At 38.4% G+C, this 23,608-nt stretch overlaps 1 protein-coding gene across 2 annotated transcripts; it reads right to left on the bottom strand.

Moving 5' to 3' along the window:
- Window positions 1-28: 28 nt before the first annotated feature.
- On the bottom strand, window positions 29-18,070 carry LOC121380341 (lipopolysaccharide-induced tumor necrosis factor-alpha factor homolog). 2 transcript variants are annotated; one of them, XM_041509123.1, is made up of 4 exons: window positions 17,953-18,070; window positions 15,322-15,516; window positions 13,337-13,517; window positions 29-4,470 (listed from the first exon to the last, which is right to left on the bottom strand). In XM_041509123.1, exons 2-4 carry the CDS (start codon window positions 15,488-15,490, stop codon window positions 4,359-4,361), a joined length of 462 nt encoding a protein of 153 aa, XP_041365057.1. In that variant the 5' UTR covers window positions 15,491-15,516; window positions 17,953-18,070; the 3' UTR covers window positions 29-4,358. The 2 variants fall into 2 exon arrangements, with proteins under 2 accessions (XP_041365057.1, XP_041365056.1); XM_041509122.1 differs by lacking the exon at window positions 17,953-18,070 and adding an exon at window positions 17,705-17,843.
- Between the last annotated feature and the right edge of the window lie 5,538 nt (window positions 18,071-23,608).

Genomic DNA, 23,608 nt, shown 5'->3' with positions numbered 1-23,608 from the left:
TTGGAAACAACAGTAAAACCCAACAAAATTACGATTTACACATTTTTATTAGACATTAGTAATCACAGTGTGTAATTGCAAATATTTTAGTAAAACTTAATCTGTAACATGATAAAAATTTCAAGTCCAAACTCACATGGTAGAAAACTAAAACAAAGGAACACATTGTGTCAAAACTAGTAAATAAAAAACAATATAGATATATAATAAACCTTCCTAAATCGAGAGAACGTTTAAAAAAAAAGCAAGTAAACAATTGAAAACCCAGATGAAATTTTTCTTCGTGCAACAACAAGACTCAAAAATGTTAGTAAAAATTACAAAATAATTCTAGTCCTAGGATCAGACTACCAACTGCCAGAAGAAAAGTGACCAACTTTCTGCTGTCATAACTTCTACAATTCTTGTCTTATGACCTAGTTGTTAATCCAAGTGCACCCATCTATGTCGAGTTGAAAAAATTACAATGCAACCATAGAGTTGGTGAACTTCGTCGTGACAGTTGGCAGTCTGACACTAGCCTTATACAAGATTCAGTCGGATTCTTTGCTATTACCCATTAACTAAATCACTATATCTGAAAAGTGTTTAAATGACATATCATCCCTTGATGTGAGAAACTCGTCATTAATATGAAGTGTACTTATCCAATTAGAGTTCGCAAACAAATTACACATTAGCTCTGTTCCAAACTACACATTTTTGCCATTCTTAGGCTTAAACATTTTAAAAAAGAAGAAGAAAAAAAAGACCACCACATATTTCATTAAAATCAGTTGTTAATATGCATAGTGAAAGACAATGATATGCTTATCACATTTATCATTAAATAATTAAATGAATACGAGGAAAAATAAGTGAAGTCATTTATGTCGTTTAATAAAAATTTGTCCTTATAACCTATTTAGAAAAGATGCTGCAAACACTTTCAAATTCATGCACCAACAAAATAAAAATATATAATATCAATGAATATATAGGTTTTATAAAAATAGTTATGAGCATGATAAATATGAAATTATTTTTAATTATCACATACAAACTGGTAATGGTTGCAGTAACAATTACTGGTACTGTCAGCATAAACATAGAAGTAATCAAATAAATAAGGACATCAAAACTTGATGCCTAAAATAACAAAAGAATATTTCTGAGCAAACATCAAATTCAGACTACAAACCGGATGAAACATGACTTCTTGCTTGAAAGCTTTAAAACTAGTTCTTTGCATCAATTTATGAATGTTAAGTGTATTTAAACAAATGCAGCCAGCTGTTTTTTCGATAAATGTTTTCAAACTATTAATGAATTCCAAAGTGATTATTCAGTTTAATGTATAAAAAGATATAATGTACCATGAAGGTCTTACATCAAAGAAGATAGTAAGCAACAACTGGCTGTTGGGCTGTTTGGTAAGGAATGATTGACTGTTGGGCTGTTTGGTAAGGAATGATTGACTGTTGGGAGGTTTGGTAAGGAATGATTGACTGTTGGGAGGTTTGGTAAGGAATGATTGACTGTTGGGAGGTTTGGTAAGGAATGATTGACTGTTGGGAGGTTTGGTAAGGAATGATTGACTGTTGGGAGGTTTGGTAAGGAATGATTGACTGTTGGGAGGTTTGGTAAGGAATGATTGACTGTTGGGAGGTTTGGTAAGGAATGATTGACTGTTGGGAGGTTTGGTAAGGAATGATTGACTGTTGGGAGGTTTGGTAAGGAATGATTGACTGTTGGGCTGTTTGGTAAGGAATGATTGACTGTTGGGCTGTTTGGTAAGGAATGATTGACTGTTGGGCTGTTTGGTAAGGAATGATTGACTGTTGGGAGGTTTGGTAAGGAATGATTGACTGTTGGGAGGTTTGGTAAGGAATGATTGACTGTTGGGAGGTTTGGTAAGGAATGATTGACTGTTGGGAGGTTTGGTAAGGAATGATTGACTGTTGGGAGGTTTGGTAAGGAATGATTGACTGTTGGGAGGTTTGGTAAGGAATGATTGACTGTTGGGCTGTTTGGTAAGGAATGATTGACTGTTGGGCTGTTTGGTAAGGAATGATTGACTGTTGGGCTGTTTGGTAAGGAATGATTGACTGTTGGGAGGTTTGGTAAGGAATGATTGACTGTTGGGAGGTTTGGTAAGGAATGATTGACTGTTGGGAGGTTTGGTAAGGAATGATTGACTGTTGGGAGGTTTGGTAAGGAATGATTGACTGTTGGGAGGTTTGGTAAGGAATGATTGACTGTTGGGAGGTTTGGTAAGGAATGATTGACTGTTGGGAGGTTTGGTAAGGAATGATTGACTGTTGGGAGGTTTGGTAAGGAATGATTGACTGTTGGGCTGTTTGGTAAGGAATGATTGACTGTTGGGCTGTTTGGTAAGGAATGATTGACTGTTGGGCTGTTTGGTAAGGAATGATTGACTGTTGGGAGGTTTGGTAAGGAATGATTGACTGTTGGGCTGTTTGGTAAGGAATGATTGACTGTTGGGCTGTTTGGTAAGGAATGATTGACTGTTGGGAGGTTTGGTAAGGAATGATTGACTGTTGGGCTGTTTGGTAAGGAATGATTGACTGTTGGGCTGTTTGGTAAGGAATGATTGACTGTTGGGCTGTTTGGTAAGGAATGATTGACTGTTGGGCTGTTTGGTAAGGAATGATTGACTGTTGGGCTGTTTGGTAAGGAATGATTGACTGTTGGGCTGTTTGGTAAGGAATGATTGACTGTTGGGAGGTTTGGTAAGGAATGATTGACTGTTGGGAGGTTTGGTAAGGAATGATTGACTGTTGGGCTGTTTGGTAAGGAATGATTGACTGTTGGGCTGTTTGGTAAGGAATGATTGACTGTTGGGAGGTTTGGTAAGGAATGATTGACTGTTGGAAGGTTTGGTAAGGAATGATTGACTGTTGGGAGGTTTGGTAAGGAATGATTGACTGTTGGGAGGTTTGGCCCAGTCCATTATTAAAGGGAGAAATGCACAAAGGAACCGCTGAGATGTCAGGTTATATATACATGTAGTCAGACACTTTTTAAAACTTTTTTCTTTCTTTTTTTCAAATATTTTCTTTTGGTTTTAATTAAAATTTATTTTGTGTAACAACATCACTAGAGCACATTGATTCATTAATCATCGGCTATTGGATGACATTTTAGTTAGAATATTATGTTGTTATTATTTGAAATTATTATTGTTAACTTTGTATTATTATGCAATAGAAAGATTACGGATCATCAGTCTATTTTTTGTAAATGTTCTCAATTCGTAAGATAACAAAACATTTAATTACATACTAGGAATACATGCATTCATTTCATGTCTGCATTCTATTTAAAACAATGGAATGGGCAACATACAATTAATTTAAAATATGCTTGCTGGTTTGTTTGTTTGTTTTGTTAAATATTAATTCTGATTAAATAGTAGTAGTCTAAAGGACAAACGGCTGTATAAGATGTCAAAAAAAGAAAGAATTGTAAATACATGTATAAACATTTCTACTTATATTAAATACACCTGACAAAAGCAACTATTACAATAATAAAACAATGAAAACAGAACATTAACTAGCCTAAATAATGAGGATGCTGCACAAAGAGAAACAAGTCTGGTCACAGTAATACAGGGTTTTAAACCTAAAATGGCACTTTTTCATTTGTTAGGACAACTGTCACTGTATGCCCTCCCTACCCACCCCACCCACCCCCCTTTGCTGTTAGATGTGGCCCTGGAAACAATGTTAATACAATATAAAACCAGCAATTTTTTTTCGTATTTTAGGGTGAAACTGCAAAAAATTAGCAAATCACCCTGAAAGTCAAACTTGATCTGTAACAGTACACTATAAAGCTATACACAAAATTTCAGATCTAATATCTTGAAGCAATGTGAAAATAAAAATGTCCAAAAACTATATGAGACACTGACAGAATGACAGACAAAACCTTTAGTCCGCTCCGATTGGACCAGTAGTGGACTGATAAATAAATGAAATCCTTTTCCCCATTTCAAGTAAGCAAATATCACAGGATGGTAAAAAGTTAAAAGAAATAAATTCTGAACATAGTGTGACTATTTTGACTCAATTTGTTGTTTTTCCTTCTTTAATTATATTAACAGTAGTTGAGCCAGTCATTTTTATATCACAGAGATTTTTTGCTTTTCAATATTATTTTTTTATTTAACAAACCCTTGATATGTTAACAGAGTTGTCATTTGTTATTAGACAAAAAAATAGTTGATAAGAACACTTCCAGTATAATTTTATATATTTATAAAGCATACATTTTTCTGTTGTATGTTTGACAAAAAATATTTTTTAAAAACTGGACTGCACAATAGGCACAAAACGGTAGACATTAGTCGTTTAACTGAAATGTCGGAATTTTCCACACAGCTGGTTGCAGTTAGGGCAGGTGTGGGTGACGTCTTTAGCGGCGTCAACGCAAAACGGAATCAGGCAACACCCAAGCCAACACCTGGAAAAAACAAAAACAGTATGTATTGAACAAAAACAGTAGGTATTGAACAAAAATAATGTTAAATGTGTTACTTTATAATGTTGTAACAAACCGTCATCCACAGGGCACAAAATGCTTGTCAGTACAGGGGTCAGTTACTAAAACAAATGGTTGCCATTGGTTACTAAGTGTTTAGAAACCCTGGTGACTTGATTGACTTATCATGGAGATTCTATACATATTATTTCACCCCTCCCTGACTAGGTCCTCTTAGTTTACTGTCATCTGACCCTGCAGTGCCCAGTTAAAGCTACTGTCTCTGTTTCCAATCCAATATAATCTGTTACTAAAGCAAAATACAAACATACCAATAGTTTTAATAAATGTACATGTTTAAATTTTCACCAGAAAAGGTTGGGGATTTTTTTTTGGGTGGAGGGGGGTTATCTGCATGTGATGGATTATTTTTCTCATCTGTTCAGCAAATAAATAATTATTATACATGATCAGACATATGACTCCTTTTGTTTTAGTTTACAATTTCTTCATAATAAACTATTTTAGCATTTTATCATAATAAACTACACAATCATAGTTGCAATGTTTGTTTCATGGGTTAATAAGTGAACATTTGTAAGGCTGGTTTTAATCATTTAAATTGGTATTTTCACCAAGCACTTTGAAAATAGGATGCAGACTGCAATTTTCAAACTATACACTTTTCAACTTTTGTTTGTCGGGTACACCTACATGTAAAATCTCTAGCATGGGAACTTGGCAGTTACACTCCTCACAGCACCTGCAGGGCATTGTCAATTTAGTTATACACTCCTCACAATGCCTGCAGGGTATTGACCATTGTCAATTTAGTTATACACTCCTCACAGCTCCCAAACAAAAATTGCAAGCTTAATAAATAGCTGGTAACAACCTTGCGGCAAGGTAGTAACTACCGCGTTTCAAGCTAGTATTTGGAACCTTTTTACAACCTTGCCGCAAGCTTGCGACGAGCTTCTTGCAAGCTTGCGACGAGCTTCTTGCAACCTTGCGACGAGCTTCTTGCAACCTTGCGACGAGCTTCCTGCAAGCTTATTCAGTTTAAGCTAGTATTTGGAACCTTTTTACAACCTTGCCGCAAGCTTGCGACGAGCTTCCCGCAAGCTTATTCAGTTTAAGCTAGTATTTGGAACCTTTTTACAACCTTGCTGCAAGCTTGCGACGAGCTTCCCGCAAGCTTGCGACAAGCTACCCGCACGCTTGCGACGAGCTTCCCGCAAGCTTGCAACAAGCTTCCTGCAAGCTTGCGACGATCTCCCTACAAGCTTGCATCAGTGGCAGCCATCTTGCATCTTGTATAATTCTTTAAAAAAACAACAATGGTTTTAAAGTGAAAAACATGAACAGTTAAAACAAAAAATAGGTGCTACATGTTGTCAGATACTTAGGCTACAAAATTAGTTTACCTGTCTGATAGACATGTTCCATTTATGTGGGATAGTCTTGACTAAACTAATATGCTAAAAAGCTCCTGGTCCTATATTCTTCTTCTTCTTCTTGTTTTAGGTTATATTCCTCCACTATCTGGAGATCCACACTGTGGTGTAAAGTCATTTGTTTGTTTCTTCTGTTTTCTTTTTTCTCCTGTTCCACCAAGCAGGATTCAACCAAACTTGGTCCAAATGATCCTCTTATAGACCTGACCAAGTGTTGTTATTTTTCAGGACAATAAAAATTCCAAGATGGCCGCCCTGGCCTCTGAATAACTGAGACATTTTTAACTTTTACTATTGTATTATCATTCGTATGTATTAATATTAATTTTGTTTTAATTATTATTGTAAATACTATCTAAATATGTAACATGTATGTTTGGTTGTTTAGCCACTGTTCCCACTGAATTTGATAAATCATATGAGAAGTTATGAATAAAAAAAAAAATAACCATGAAAATTATTTGGACTTAGCTTTTTCTCCACAAGTGTAGACATGCTTTCACAGTTGAAGCTAGATATACATGCAGCAAGCTTACAAAAATGAAAACATGCTTGCGGGAAGCTTGCACAGTTGAAGATATGCATGCAGCAAGCTTGCGCAAGCTTGCAAAATGAAAACATGCTTGCGGGAAGCTTGCACAGTTGAAGATATGCTTGCAGCAAGCTAGCAAAAATGAAAACATGCTTGCGGGAAGCTTGCACAGTTGAAGATATGCATGCAGCAAGCTTGCGCATGCTTTCACAAATGAAAACATGCATGCGGCAAGCTTGCAGAAATACTGACTACCTTACGCGAGCTAAATGTTAGCTTGCAAATAGCTTGCATTGCTTGTACTACCTTGTAACAACCTTGTAACTACCTTGCAACAACCTAGCCGCAAGCATGCATTTTTGTTTGGGAGTGCCTGCAGGGCATTGTCAATTTAGTTATACACCCCTCACAGCGCCTGCAGGGCATTGTCAATTTAGTTATACACTCCTTACAGTGCCTGCAGGGCATTGTCAATTTAGTTATACACTCCTCACAACGCCTGCAGGGCATTGTCAATTTAGTTATACACCTCACAGTGCCTGCAGGGCATTGTCAATTTAGTTATACACTCCTCACAACGCCTGCAGGGCATTGTCAATTTAGTTATACACCTCACAGTGCCTGCAGGGCATTGTCAATTTAGTTATACTCCTCACAGTGCCTGCAGGGCATTGTCAATTTAGTTATACACTCCTCACAGTGCCTGCAGGGCATTGTCAATTTAGTTATACACTCCTCACAGTGCCTGCAGGGCATTGTCAATTTAGTTATACACTCCTCACAGTGCCTGCAGGGCATTGTCAATTTAGTTATACACCCCTCACAGCGCCTGCAGGGCATTGTCAATTTAGTTATACATCTCACAGCACCTGCAGGGCATTGTCAATTTAGTTATACACTCCTCACAGCGCCTGCAGGGCATTGTCAATTTAGTTATACACTCCTCACAACGCCTGCAGGGCATTGTCAATTTAGTTATACACCCCTCACAGCGCCTGCAGGGCATTGTCAATTTAGTTATACACCTCACAGCGCCTGCAGGGCATTGTCAATTTAGTTATACACTCCTCACAATGCCTGCAGGGCATTGACCATTGTCAATTTAGTTATACACTCAATTTAGTTATACACTCCTCACAGTGCCTGCAGGGCATTGTCAATTTAGTTATACACCCCTCACAGCGCCTGCAGGGCATTGTCAATTTAGTTATACACCCCTCACAGCGCCTGCAGGGCATTGTTAATTTAGTTATACACCCCTCACAGCGCCTGCAGGGCATTGTCAATTTAGTTATACACTCCTCACAGCACCTGCCGGACATTGTCAATTTAGTTATACACTCCTCACAGCACTTGCCAGACATTGTCAATTTAGTTGCACTACTCTCAGCACCTGCCGGACATTGTCAATATAGTTACACTCCTCACAGCACCTGCCAGACATTGTCAATTTAGTTGCACTCCTCACAGCGCCTGCCAGACATTGTCAATATAGCTAAGTTACACTCCTCACAGTGCCTGCCAGATATTGTCAATATAGTTACACTACTCTCAGCACCTGCTGGACATTGTCAATATAGTTACACTCCTCACAGCACATGCCAGACATTGTCAATTTAGTTACACTCCTCACAGCGCCTGCCGGACATTGTCAATTTAGTTACACCCCTCACAGCGCCTGCCAAACATTGTCAATTTAGTTACACCCCTCACAGCGCCTGCCGGACATTGTCAATTTAGTTATACACTCCTCACAGCACCTGCTGGACATTGTCAATTTAGTTACACTCCTTACAGAGCCTGCCGGACATTGTCAATTTAGTTATACACTCCTCACAGCACCTGCCAGACATTGTCAATGTAGTTACCCGGTACATACCCCTCACAGTGCCTGCCAAACATTGTCAATTTAGTTACACCCCTCACAGCACCTGCCGGACATTGTCAATTTAGTTACACATCTCTATAGGTATCTATACTCACGGAAAAAAGTTCCTGTGCATCATTAAAATTTCAGTGAGACGTATATTTATAACATTGTGATATATTGTGTTTTACACAGATGTACTATTTATCTGTTAAAAGTACAGTGATCCCCTACTGTTTTCTGAACCTGAAATACGGTCTACACAATGCTTGGTGGGCCATCGGTGACGATGTAACAGAACAACGTATTGACGTCATGTCATGGTCGTACTTTGTGATCACCTAATCAGTTGTGTACAGTTCTTCCACTGATTGGCCTTAACACAGGGATGTATTGGGATGTTAAACTTGACATTTCCAAATGAGTCCACATGTGTACCTGCTTGATATTGACGATTGGTTAACGTGACGTCACGTGTCGACTCCCTAAACATGGAAGATCCCTAGTATTCCTAAACTGTCGAGAACATCTCTGCAGACACTGCATAGTTTTCTGATGAACACCAATGAACACCAAAATGACGAGCAACAATGTTTGTGCCATTCTAACTGCAATCATACCCATCTTTCGAAGACTTTAATTTTCTTGGAAGCGTGGCATCACACTGACGACGATCAGATGCCAACAAAAGTATTTTTCTGAGTGATGAAATCCATACAATAGTTTTAGAGTCCAATGATAAGAAAAATGGCGTCAAAGAGGAGCATGAACGTGACCAAGAATGCTAGTAATGCAACTTGTGAGCACAAAGCATGAATAGCTCATGCAATTGGGACATGGAAGGAAGTGGTTACACATTCATTTACTGAAATTGTTTATGACCAGATTTCAAGTAAATTATACTCTATATGCAATTATTTGGTGCACAGGAACTTTTTTCCGCGAGTATATAATTCAAAATGTTCCTGAGGGGGCATGTCCCCAGACACCTCGTTCCCTTCAAGAGGTTGATTCATTTGCCAAAGGCAAACTCAAAGTTGCCCTTTTTATAATTTTGGAACCCCACCCTTTTAAAAATCTTGGATCTGCCCCTGGTGACCATGCTATATTTAGCCACAAATCATTCAGTAAAGCTCTCTTGTCATTTAATACAAGACCTAAAAATATTATTCTTGAGTTAATTATGGAAAGACTATGCTTGGGATCGATTAATTTGTAGTTACTTATTACAACTAAATGTGAAAATAACCAAATATTGTAGATTCAACTTTGACATAGGACCTTTAAAGATTAAATTTGTTTAATATTCTAGAGACAGCTGCTTTAACCTGTGTGAACGACGTTAGTAGCCATTTTATTTTATTGTGCTGAGTTTTCTATGTTGAAAGCTACAAGCAGGTAAAAATGCAGGTAGTCACGGTTACCATGAAAAGAAAGGAACATTTTAAACTGGGGCGACTAGATGTCGGAAATATATTCTGGTTGTTGCAACTGATTAGCAGTAAGAGATCATTTACCTGCACTTTCTCACTGATGGCACAATGTGTACCATGGACTTCAATGTACCAATCACAGCGAAGGGTTACATTCACAAGTTGAAAATACTGTTAGATTGATTTCCGGAGTCTGCTGCCATTGTTCATTTCAAACTATTAAAGTCTGTTTATCAACTTAATCTATTTTCTTGTGTACATATGTGATGCCGCTAATGTTTGGAGTAACACACAGGCAGGGCAGAAGCAAGTAGACATTGGGGGGATGACTCAGATCAAGGGCACAAAGCAACGTTTCTAGGCATAAGCGTACAAGATGGGGACAGGAGGGACAACTGCCCCTAGTGCTGGAGCAAAACATCTAATTCGGGCAAAAATTATAGAGATATTTGGATAAAATGTGCTAACCTGAGACCTTTTACCATGTATTTCCACCATTTTACCCTCAAGATTAGTTGTAATACATGTAAAAATGTGCAGTTATATATGTTTGCAACCATATATATGATAATATGAATAAATGTTGTTATTCTGATTCAGGAATTTGTGTTTAATTCGGGCAAAACCCAGCCTGCTCCCCCATAAAAATGGGACCATGTACGCCTGTTTCTAGGGGGTTTGGGGGTATGCTCCCCATAAAATTTTGAACACTAAATGTCCTAAAATGTAATTTCCTGCATTCTACAAGTAAAATTTATCACTCATTTAAGATTTACTAACAATAACATTTTTTATTCAGAATTATCGGTGGCACTAGAGCCCTCTCCCCAGCCCATCCCTGCTCTGCCATCCCTGCCACACACTAGAGCCATCTCCCCAGCCCATCCCTGCCACACACTAGATTTTGCAAAATAAAATTATATTGGGAAATATAAAATTTAATAAATTTGAACTCTAAGTACTAGGATGCCCAGACACACATAGATATTCTACACAAAACAATATATTTAATATGTAACCATGGCAACATCCTGCAGGGCACGCACTTAATGATGGCAATTGCCATTGTCGACATATCAATTGCTGTGGGTAGGGAGCATCATTGACAGCACTTTTGTGCAGCTGATAAAAATTACTGCCGTTGGTAACAGTGACAGCAAAATGAATATAAACTGGTGTACATTATCTGCCAGTATTTGACATTAGTACAAAATTAATATAAACTGGTGTACATTATCTGCCAGTATTTGACATTAGTACAACTGAAATATATACTCTTCAAAAGAAGAAACGCAAAACCAAAACCACATTGTCGTAACATTTGGAGAATTGATTTAATTATTGAATGGTGAGTCCGATAATTACCAAATGTTGCAGGATTGTTCACAATTCACTCTAGTCCATTGTGAGTAAGTGATAGGACACACCACCAAGGTCAAGGTCATCTGGAGTCAATACCGGGTGTGGCCTCCACGTGTGTTGACAACTGCCTGGCACCGCCTGCCCATTGAAGCAACCAGAGTACGGATGACGTCCCAGGGGATGGTGGCCCACTCGGCCTGCAAGGCTGCTGCCAGCTCGGGCAGGGTCTGGGGCTGTGGTTGTCGCTGTCGGAGGCGTCGGTCCAACTCGTCCCATAGATGTTCAATTTGGTTCAAATCCGGTGATATCGATGGCCAAGGAAGGACATTAATGTTGTTGTTCTGTAGGAAAGCCGTTGTGAGACTTGCTGTGTGAGGCCTGGCGTTGTCATGTTGGAACACTGCGTTGGCATTGGCCATAACTGGAACGATGTGTGGCCGGAGGATCTGGTCAATGTAGCCCTGTGCATTCAGGTTGCCCTGCACGTGGACCAGGTCAGTTCTGCCAGTGTGTGAGATGGCTGCCCACACCATGACACTACCCCCGCCGAATCTGTCCACTTCCTACACGCAGTTTGCCGCATAACGTTCACCACGACGCCTATACATGTGACATCTTCCATCATGACGTCGGAGCAGAAATCGGGACTCGTCACTGAACCACACCTGTCTCCATCGCAGTTGAGGCCATTGTCGATGAATCTGGCACCACTGCAGTCGGAGTCGACGGTGTTGTGGTGTTAAGATGACACCTCGAACTGGACGTCTGGCACGAATTCCTACCTCACGTAGGCGGTTCCGTACGGTCTGGTCGGATATCCTGCGCAAACCTGGTATTGCTGCGGCTGTGGAGGTGGCAGTAGTCAATCGTTCCCGAAGGTGGCGTACCCGGATGTAGCGGTCCTGCCCGGGGGTAGTGACCCGTGGTCGACCGGATCTAGGGAGGTCACGTGTTGATCCATGTTGCTGGTAACGGTCCCACAGTCTGGAGATGGTGCTTGGGGACACATGGAATGCCCTGGCAACGGCCGTTCTGGATTCGCCTGCGTCTAGTCGGCCGATGGCATTGTTTCTCTGCGGTTCACTGAGACGTGGCATGTCCTGGATTGTCAACTGTCGGCCAGATACAGAGGCCAGGCAAGCGAACACCCTGCACTTTTATACTGTCGGTGTTCATGTTGCACGTGCAGACAACGCACGTGCAGTGGTGACATGGTTTGCACGTGGCTGCGTTTTTGCGAATATTCACATTTTGGAACTTTATTGTACAGTAGCTGCGTTTTATCGAATGTAACCGTGGGAATGTGTTTGGGACATGCAATGACCTTATATTCACAAAGCATGAACCGGTAGGAAACATAAAATCGGAGTTATAACCCATTTGTACCCTTTTGCGTTTCTTTTTTTGAAGAGTATATTTACATGTAACAAAATAACCTTTCAGTTATATTTACTTGCTGCAAAAGTAACTTTAAAAAAATTGCCATATAGGCAGACTCAAAATTTCCGTCGGTGTGCCGTTTCAGCCACTGCAATTGTCAATCTAATTAAAATTAGCTCCACTATTACATGTGGATCTAACAGCAGCCCGTTGGAGCTCATGTCCAGTTGACCTTTCATTCGACCAATCAAAACTTTATTTGCAAAATCATGCCAGTGATTTGAAAAGAATTTGAAAACATTCGGGATTATGCTGAGGGTATACGAAATGATTCGGGTGAATTACGAAGTATGCCGGAAACTAATTTCAATATAAAATTTTATATAAAATTTGTTTTAAAACGAAAAACCCCCAAAACATGATGGTATAGCCATAAAATCTGTTTATACCAGTATACAATCCAGAGTTTATTACTGCACCTTTCCCTCTGTTTTTTTCAATGTTGAAATAGACCAACAAGTTCGCCTATTGCATAAATAGTCTCGCCCGATATTTTTAGAATTTGTATGCTCCCAAATAACGCTATAAAAGGCGAAGTGTAATTGGTCGATATTTAAATTGTTATTTATAGATGAAATGTCATCTGGACATGGGAGTCCATGCAATGCTGTTAGATCTACTGGTATATACCAGTAGAGCGAATTTTAATCAGATTGTGCAATTCTTTTTTTTTAATTCTTACGTCCGAAACCCTGCACTGGGGAGTCTCTAGGAAATATAATGTAATAAGTGAAGTATAATGTAGTAAGTGTGTTACCCAAACAAGCAGATCAGTCCGGTTGCGGCCCAAGTGAGTAAACCCACTTCGTAAGTAGTTGTGGTCGTCACAGTTGCGTTGCAGTGCTGACAGATGATCAACATTGGATGTTGTTGATAGCGGCAGGTGGAGCCCGGCAATGGCCCGGGAACAGCATAACCTGGCTGGGTAACAACAACAGCTGAAAAAGTAAAATTTTAAATTTATTAAATTCAAGAACATTTGGCTTGGTTTAGTTTTTGAAACGGAGGTCACTAGTGTCAAAAAAAGGTATGGTATATGTACATGTATATACTACATAATCAGATATATCAACTATTTTGCAATATTTTCTCTGCACCAAGATTATTCACTCAAAATGAACTTGACAGTAGTATAAATGAAAATACACATCCATAAATGGACAGATTGATACACACAAGTTAAACCTGTCAAAACCAGATTATGCTGCAGACCTAATATTTATCTGCTTTAGATGGGATATAGACAAGATCTGGTGCTTAGAGGGTTGCATTTTAGAAAATAAAGACTTTGGGACAATATCAAACTTGGTTTTGACAGGATTCCGGTTTGTTCAAGGCCCGTTTAGACAAGTTTCACTGTATATCTACACATACAGACATAATTTATACTTTTATGGTGTAGAAGACTTACCACTTTTGACAGGATTCCGGTTTGTTCAAGGCCCGTTTAGACAAGTTTCACTGTATATCTACACATACAGACATAATTTATACTTTATATAATTTATACTTTATATAATTTATACTTTTATGGTGTAGAAGACTTACCACTTTTGACAGGATTCCGGTTTGTTCATGGCCCATTTAGACAAGTTTCACTGTATATCTACACATACAGACATAATTTATACTTTTATGGTGTAGAAGACTTACCACTTTTGACAGGATTCCGGTTTGTTCAAGGCCCGTTTAGACAAGTTTCACTGTATATCTACACATACAGACATAATTTATACTTTATATAATTTATACTTTATATAATTTATACTTTTATGGGGTAGAAGACTTACCACTTTTGGAATCATGCTGTTGAACTTGATCCAATATTGATAAATATACTAAGCTTGGATGTACTGATAACCGTTCAGTCTACACCACCCACATCTACATCACAACATATGTCAGGCACTTATCCAGCTGTTCTGTGGGTCCGAACAGGCCCCTTTGAACAATTCCCAATTTCTATGCTAAAAATTCCCAATTATATGTATGTCTGTTGTAATAAATTCAAGAGTGGCGTACGCATCATTCAGTGGCCTGAAAAACATATCCCACGTGTGACTTACTCGAGCCAATTTTCACAATCCTATCAGACATGAGACCAAAAATTGTGGATATATATATACTTTAACGGTGTTAACTTGAGGGCCTGCACTCATTAAACTGGAGTCTAGACTCAAATCTCTGACATCAAATGTTAACAATTTGTATCATGATGTCACGGTGTTAAAGTTTCAGACTCATTTTAGAGTCGGAGTTCAGACTCTAACAATGTTTTATAAGCATGGGGCAAGAAGTACTTGACATGTAAATAACATACCACAGCCTTGGACCAGTTGTGGTGCACTGATTGGTACGAATAAAAACCCAATCACTTGAATGGATCCAATGAGGTGCTTCAATCCTGCTATGCAAACACCTCAAGTGAGCACTCAATGCACTAAGCTAAATCCCCACACCGTCAATAAAGTTGGACTCTAGTGAGCACTCAATGCACTAAGCTAAATCCCCACACCCTCAATAAAGTTGGACTCTAGTGAGCACTCAATGCACTAAGCTAAATCCCCACACCCTCAATAAAGTTGGACTCCAGTGAGCGCTCAATGCACTAAGCTAAATTCCCACACCCTCAATAAAGTTGGACTCTAATCAAATGTTTGACATCCAATACTAGTCGATGATTACAATTACTCAATCAATGTGCTCTGGTACTGTCGTTAAAGCAAACCAAGTTTAACTTACTGTGTGCGCTAGACTGGGCCACATAAGGACCTTGCATGGGAACTGCTCCTGGCTGGGCCTGGTAGGGCGGTGGCTGGGGGTACGTGGGCTGCCCGGGCTGGGCGGGGTAAGCTGGCGGAGGTCCCGCTGGGTCACTTGGAGGACCTCCTGCTTGTTTAAAGTCGGCCATCTTTCAAATATGTGGTGTGAAGAATTCTAAAAATACAAAAAAGTAGAGCTCTTAAAGATGACAAATTTACACTGCCCAAGAATCAGAAATATTTTCCCCACCCAAACCCCCTAGTTCTTTGTTCAATAGGGAATGGACTGAATTATGAATGAACCAATATGTCAATAAAAATTAAAGATAAATTGACAAACTTGATCTCTGCAATATCAAAGCTAGAAGGTTCGGGTAAACTATTTTGAACGATTATATCATGAATGTTTTAGAAGTGAAAATAGCATACTTAGTGCTGTTCGCCATTTGGTGTTTTAATTTGTAAGTTACATTCTGCCAACTTTCAATATAACAGTTACTTATATACATGTATGCATGCATACAGGGCTCGAACTTAACGATGGCATCGACAGCATTTGCCATCGTTGGGATACTAATTGCCATAGGTAGAGAGCATAACCGATGGCACGCTCCTCAACAATGACAAAATGTATACACCTGATTCACATTATCTGCTTGTATTTAATATTGGCACATTTAAAATATACTGTTCAAAATAAGTAGGGGATATTCCATTTCAAATATCAATAATTTATAGAATGAAATGAGATACAAAACTCAACACAAATGCACAATATATGTTAATGTTCCCTCTCAAAGAGCATGATAAAATGCACTAATTGTTTTGATCGTGAAGCACAAGACATGATGTTGCATGTGCAAAGGGTGTGATTTAAAACTGAACACCGAGTTTGTGTACGTTGTGTGCACACTGTGGCAATATTCTTTCTTGTTTGTTACTTGAACACTGATTCATAACCGTACTGTCAGATTCTTTACAACATTGTGTAACGTTTTAACAATGTCATGTCTCCAACGTCAGGCACGTCTCAGGTCTGTGGGCATGCTCCAAGTTGGCACCACTCAGCTAATTGTGGCCAGTAGACAATGTGTCACAATCAGTCATAAGCCAAATGTGGGCCCGATATCGACAAACCAGAAATGTGGATGATCGTCCCTGTTCACAACGGCAACAGTTATGCAAATATAATTCAGGTAACCAAACAATTGGTTATCTAGGTAAAAAACATGTGAACCAACTACTGGTTAATTAATATGTGCGATCTGGACCGGAACTTTTAAATGTGTAATTCCCTTATTTTTACTGCAGTTAAAACCTTTTATTTACTGACATGATATATAATTTACAAATTACACCACATCGTATTTGAAACATTACACAAGGCTGCCGCAGAGCATGATTTTGAACGTTAATCAAATCCATGAAAGGAGTTTCGATGGTAGATTTAACAGACTGTTATGACGTTAAATTTAAAACTGTTTTTGTAAAACATAAAAGAAGGTATGTAATAAATACAGCACTTCACATACATTTTCACTTCCTATTTATTGCACTTGTTTATTTTGCAAAAGAACATACCACTCGACCACTACGTGGTCTCGTCGTATGTATTTTTGCGCAAAATAAAATTCATCCAAAACGGCATTAGCCAACTCTTCCATGTTGTAACTTCGCTTGATATGAGACGGCCCCTGTAACTGCTGCACAAGGCGGAATCGCCCAGTGCGCGATCACGTGGTCTACGTCTCGAAATAGATCGCCGAGCTTTGCAATTGTTGCGACGGAGTGTCACGAAGCGTAGCTGAATGTGGGTGCTGTCGGGTTTCTTTCTGTAGTAAGTGTATTAGTGATTAATATGTGGATTTTTTTGTATCACTTAACTCGAAAATGATTGATGTAAAGGTATTTGACGTCAAACATAGGATTGTTGTGGTATTAGAGCGGGACTGTTGCCTACCGTCTGGTAGTCAGGAATTGCCAAAAAAAGACATAGGTTGGTCTCTGACTGTAATGAGAGCGTGTTTATGTCCAAATGTCCGTCTAGCTCTCTTACAGTCAGAGTACTCGGGCTATGCACAACGGGGCCCAGATTTAGTCCAAGCTATGCTTCAAGAAATTGTCTGTTGTCGACCGTAGTCAAAAATACCTTTGGTTACTTCGTGCATTGCCACACCGAGTCGGGAGTGACATTGACATTGCGACTATCACAGTATCAGTATCACTGTCATAACAGTCATGTGTTTACAAAATTTAGCCCACTTTGACAGATCAAAAACAACAAATTAACACATGACAACAAGCACATTAATAAACAAAGACAATCTTAATTTACTTTAAAAGATATTGAAGCCATCTAATACCTGAAAACAAGTTCACCGTTGTTTGACAACACAACCTTCCTGGATTTATGTTGCAACACAAATCCGGTACCTGCCAAAATTGACCTACTTAAGGTATTTTGACAGTGTCGTGTGCAAAAACTAAGAACGTCTACTAGGGTATATTTTGACTGGTTCCCGAAATGGTCATTAAATTTTAGTTTAATGTGTAGCGTAAAAAAAGAAATCAGTGTAGCAAACATTAACAACAGATGGTTGGCTGTACTTACCCCCGATCTTATCGAAAATGGCAATATACACGACAGCCGTCTATTTGTCTCGGCTAATCATCCTAATGAGTTGAATGACTGGTTATTTATCCTGTAAACACCGTTTCTATAGAACAATCCCAGTTACGCAATATTTTTCCCGTGATGCAGTTCGGTCGGCCATTGTGAAGACAACCAAACCTTACTTTTACATGCACTAAACGGACAAGAATCAAGAAAACGTAAATATGTGATACTTTTGTAATAAATCGGACAATGGCTAAATCGAACAAAGACTGCTTATCTTATAGGGATACACTGGACACGTCTGTACGGCTTAGGTACGACAACAAACTAAAATTAATTGATGGTAATGATCCGTATGAACTAAAGAATTGGTCGGACAATGTGGACATTTTGCCAGGTATCACATACATGGACATTGTGAATTATCTTTTATTTACTCCAAGTGCATACACTGCTGATGATTTGAAAAGTTATAAAGGACTCGACGCCTACAACCAATTTGTATGTGGATGGGTTAGAGAGAGAACTGCCATCGGATTTGAAGAACAAGTTTTAGTAACTGCAAAGGTAAGAACCACATGGATATGCATGTAGGCGTAATAATTATTTATATATATATATATATATATATATATGTGTGTGTGTGTATATATATATCTAGAGAGAGAGAGAGATAAGATACATACATGGCTTCTAGAATTTTTATAAAATCCACTAGCCATGGGATCAGTGATTAAAATATTTTTACTAGCCACATTTAAAAATTCACAAACCCTGCTTTACTTTTTAAGTTACTACAGTTTTACTAAATAATTGTAATAATCAGATATGTCACCTAAAGAGGGAGATAGAGCTTAAAAAACATTAACATTAGGGGTTGGGTGGGGGCAGAATAGTCATATTTACAAACTAAGACTTAGCTGCAACATTTGACTTTTTTTTCTTCTCACTAGCTGGCAATAGTAGCTATTTACTAGCCAAACATTGAATATCACTAGCCCTGTACGTATGTATGGCTTTCCAGTCGATTCGTCCACTGGACAATTCATCTACTCACCTCGGACAATTCGTCCACTCGATGACTGCATTTTTTTCAAACATATTAATAGTTATTTCTTTGACATTGTAATCGTTTCTTAACATTATTTTGTGTATACTATAACCAAAAAAGTAAAATAGAGTTAGAATTCAACATTACTATCCAGTTTTTATTAACTGTTTGTATTCATTATCATGCGGATGATTCGTCCACTCGCTCGTACACAATGTGGTAATATTGATGTTCTCAGGGCTCGAAACGGCCTGCAGCCAGGTCACCAAATGCGACTAATGTCCTATTTGGGCGACTTAAATATAAAAAAATAATGGTGTTAGTCGACCAAATATTATTTGGGTGATTTTGTTTAGAGCTATACCATATAAGCCACTATTAATATTTGTATTGCAATACCATATGACTCATCAGACTATTTCTCGTTCCACCCAGTGCACCACGACTGGTATATCAAAGGCTGAGGTATGTGCTATCCTGTCTGTGGGATGGTGGTTATAAAAGATCCCTTGCTGCATTAGGAAAAAATGTAGCAGCTTTCCTCTGATGACTACGAGTCATAATTACCAAATGTTTGACACCCAATAGACAATGATTAATTAATCAATATGCTCTAGTGGTGTCGTTAAACAAAACAAACTTCTTTAAAAAAAAACATTCTTGAGGTTTGGCTACAAATCTTGTGGCTGTTCTTTGGGTATTATTGCATCCAAGTTGCAATTTTATAAATTTTACTACATACAGAAAAATAACATTTTAGTCTCAAAATTGTTGTCATCCATGACAATGTTTTTAATTTATTTTGTTTAAAAATTGCTGTAGCAGGCCTGCACAAATTGCACGAACGATCGTTTCGTTCGTGCGTCGGTTATGCAAATTTATTTCGCATAACCGATTTACCGTTCGTGCAAAACTTTCTGAATAAAATAAAATGTCCTAGAGTCACCGGTTTTCGATCGCTTAAGCGAAATATATGAATAAAATATAAATAAAAAATTATAAGTATTTAATAATTTTTCTCTCGGAACAAAGCAGTGACTTCCGTGTTCGTTTTCGTTCTTGTGGTGACATCAGTGTTCGCACATTCTCGCACTATTGCAATTACAAATGTGAACGATCAGAAACGCGTGTCGATCGAAAACGTGTGACCGTACGATACATCGCGGGTACAAACAACTTGACTGGTTTCCGACGTGTTATTATAATTAAATGTTACGGAAATGGCAGATACCAGTCTAGCTAGAATACTTATATTGTGAAGTGTAAGATATTCTCATTGGTTGTTGGATGTCACCGAAGGGAATTCCTTCAAAATGCGGCCAATCAGAAATTGCGATACTTCCATTAATAAACGTTAATCGGTAAACTTCGGCTGATTACGGGAAATTGTCAAATATCACACATGGTGATGAAAAATTTGACTGTATAAGTTTGACGTGTATACTATAAAGGTATATTATTACAGTTCATTTTTACTTCAACATGACAATGGTGTTCTTTATTAAAATTATTTTAAAGTTCTTTTTCATTTTTAAAAAAAACCGGTTATGCAAATCAAAATAGGTTATGCAATTTTATTTGGCATAACCGATTTTCCGGTTATGCAAATTTTTAATTTGTGCAGGCCTGTGTAGGTGAAACATTTTTAAATTCGAGCCCTGATATATAGAGAAGGGCTCGAACGTAAGAATTTGACTTTCCCACCAAGTTTGTTTATATCAGGGCTCATACTAGAACATATTTTGGGTTAGCCATATTTCAGATATGTAGAGTAATTCCTTGAAACTTATAAAAATTTATTTATTTAAAGGAATATTTTATTAGCTGAAGATTAACTGTTGTAGCCACTTATATCAATTTCCGAGCATATGTGATTGCAGAATTTTTTTATATTTTAAATTAGGCCTTAAAGCAAATATAGGTCCTAAATGTGCAATTAACAATATTTATTTCATTTAGGTTCTTCATTCACAAAGATTGAGGGAAAAACCACTGCGACCATGGGTAATTTCACATAAAGATGGTGTTGTCAAGGGCACCCATTGTACATGCATGGCCGGCCTCGGAGAAGCGTGTACCCATATTGCGGCTCTGCTGTTTTCCATAGAGGCCACTGTACGGATACGGAATTCAGCAACTGTGACTAAAAGGCCTGCCTACTGGATGTTGCCAGCTGCCATAAAAAATGTGCCGTAGAGCCAGCTTACCGACATTAATTTTACCTCTGCAAAAGGTTTAAAAAGAAAATTAGATGACAATATTGATCAGATATATGAAACTCCACAGGCATCAACTTCTGCGGTTTGTTCAAAGCTTCTTCCACCGTCACCACATGAACTGGACACCCTCTTCAAAGAACTGCACTCGACAGGAACAAAACCAGTTCTGTTGGCTACAATTGAGCCATACTCAAACTGGTATATTCCAAAACCTATAACATCAGTTTCCCCAGATGTTAACCGACTTGAAAGATGACAGCTGTATGAACATGGAGTATACAAAGTTACTCGAACTCTGTGTTAATATCAAAGTACAAACAAGTCCTGACCAAGCAAAGGAAGTAGAGATTGCCACCCGTACGCAGTCTCAATCAAAACTGTGGCATCGATTCAGGGCAGGAAGGATAACGGCATCAAATGCCAAGTCGGCATGCAACACCAGTGTTTTGAATCCAGCTAAAAGCCTGGTGAAGACCATATGTTATCCAGAATCGTCAACATTTTCTAACGAAGCTACTCGGTGGGGATGCAAGCATGAAAAAACTGCAAAGGCAGACCTTCTTGAGAAAATGGACACATTTCACGAAAATTTGAAAATCGAGGATAGTGGTTTTATTATTAGCACCGACTTCCCACACCTTGGAGCTTCACCGGATGGGGTAGTATCCTGTGACTGTTGTGGGAAGTTCTGTTTAGAAATAAAATGTCCATTTTCAGTCCGAGAGAATTCCTTGGACAATTGCTGTGACCCAAAGTTCTTTTTAGGAAAAAACGACAATGGCATTATACAACTGAAGAGAGATCATGCATACTTCTACCAGGTACAGACTCAGTTGGGAGTAACATCATTGGGGACATGTTTTTTTGTTGTATGGACAAAATGCGATTTGCATGTGGAACTGATCACTTTTGATCCAGAGTTGTGGCAGGTTATTTGTAGCAAAACACACTGTCTATTTCAGAGGGCAATTTTACCTGAACTGGTGGGTAAATACTATTCAAGAATGACGACAGACAATGCTTTAATGCCATCAAATACAACAACTGACACACAGGGTCAATGCAGTACATCTGAGGAAACGTGGTGCTACTGTGATCAAGTTGAATCTGGGTTCATGATCTGCTGTGACAACGAAAATTGTGACATTCAGTGGTTTCATTATCTGTGTATTGGAATGGAGAAAGCGCCCAGGGGGAAATGGTTTTGCAGAGAATGTCGGAAACTGCCTCAATTTGTTAAAACAAATTCACTAAGACAAAAGAATCCGAATATGCAAATATAACAAATATACCTTACACATTTTGTTCACTTGTACCATATCCCAACTAGTGCTGTATTGTCCAGTCTGGTTAAAGTACATATACAAAAGAGCACTACACTAGCTGCCACTCAACAGCAAGGCTCGAAATTCATTGTGTGATATTAGAAAATTTAAATTTACTTTTACTTTTCAGTACATGATGTACTGCCGGTCAGCATATTGTGTATTTTGAGTAGTTATTGCATATTGCTCCATGTCAATTTCGAACCCTGTTTCAGTGAAAACGTCATGGAACATTCGACAGTAAATTTGTTTTGTTTTGAGATATTTTAATGATCAAAAAAGAATCAAAAGGATTGCACAACAGGCAGAGCCTATATAAGTGCTCTCCTAAACAAGATGGACATTGGACAATATTCATAATCATACATATCTAAAGCATAATAACAATGTCTAATGGCATAAAATATGTACAATAGTAAATATGACTTATTTATCAGATTACATATATTTTACAAATAAATGTTATAAATTACTACAGACATGTACATAGTTTTTCACAAATATGGTACGTCGGTCACTTGTAATGTTATAGTCTATGTCTGTTCATATACTCAGTTAAAATCTACAACTGATGGACACAAGTTTACAAGAGCACAGCATATGTGAACCATTTTGTCTAACTGGGCAACTCTTTCTCCTCCTTTAGTGATCAGAAATTCAATTGGAAGTGTAGCACTAAGAATGGTGTATTTTTGGCGAACCATTCCAATTACACGTTCCACATGTATTCGATTACTGGCCAGTTTCCGGGTACTTTCAACATCTAGTGGTGACCGTTGGCTTTTTCCTTTTGTGAATGCTGGTATTCGTGCTTCAGCACATACACTCCCTAGTGTGTCCGATATATCAAAACCTCGATCTGCCATAATGATGTCACCAGGCAAAACATGTGACAGAAAGGAACAGTTTTCAGTGATATATTTATCGCTTACACGACCTCCCCATCCTAATGATATGAATGATATGGACCCTTGTGGGGTGATGCCAGTTAAATATTTTGCAGTATTATGATGTTTATAGCTCGACCAGGTTTGGGCTCTTGCTAGTACATTTGA

The sequence above is a fragment of the Gigantopelta aegis genome, chromosome 9, assembly GCF_016097555.1.
Source record: "Gigantopelta aegis isolate Gae_Host chromosome 9, Gae_host_genome, whole genome shotgun sequence".
Classification (NCBI taxonomy): domain Eukaryota; kingdom Metazoa; phylum Mollusca; class Gastropoda; order Neomphalida; family Peltospiridae; genus Gigantopelta; species Gigantopelta aegis.
This window is presented reverse-complemented; position numbering and strand designations above follow the sequence as displayed.

Excerpts from the sequence above, each read along its gene's own strand:
- LOC121380341 (XM_041509123.1), bottom strand. The coding sequence starts at position 15,490 with ATGGCCGACTTTAAACAAGCAGGAGGTCCTCCAAGTGACCCAGCGGGA. Across the intron at positions 13,518-15,321 it reads GGCCCAGTCTAGCGCACACA|CTGTTGTTGTTACCCAGCCA; the intron begins GTAAGTTAAACT and ends TTACTTTTTCAG. Across the intron at positions 4,471-13,336 it reads GGACTGATCTGCTTGTTTGG|GTGTTGGCTTGGGTGTTGCC; the intron begins GTAACACACTTA and ends TGTTTTTTCCAG.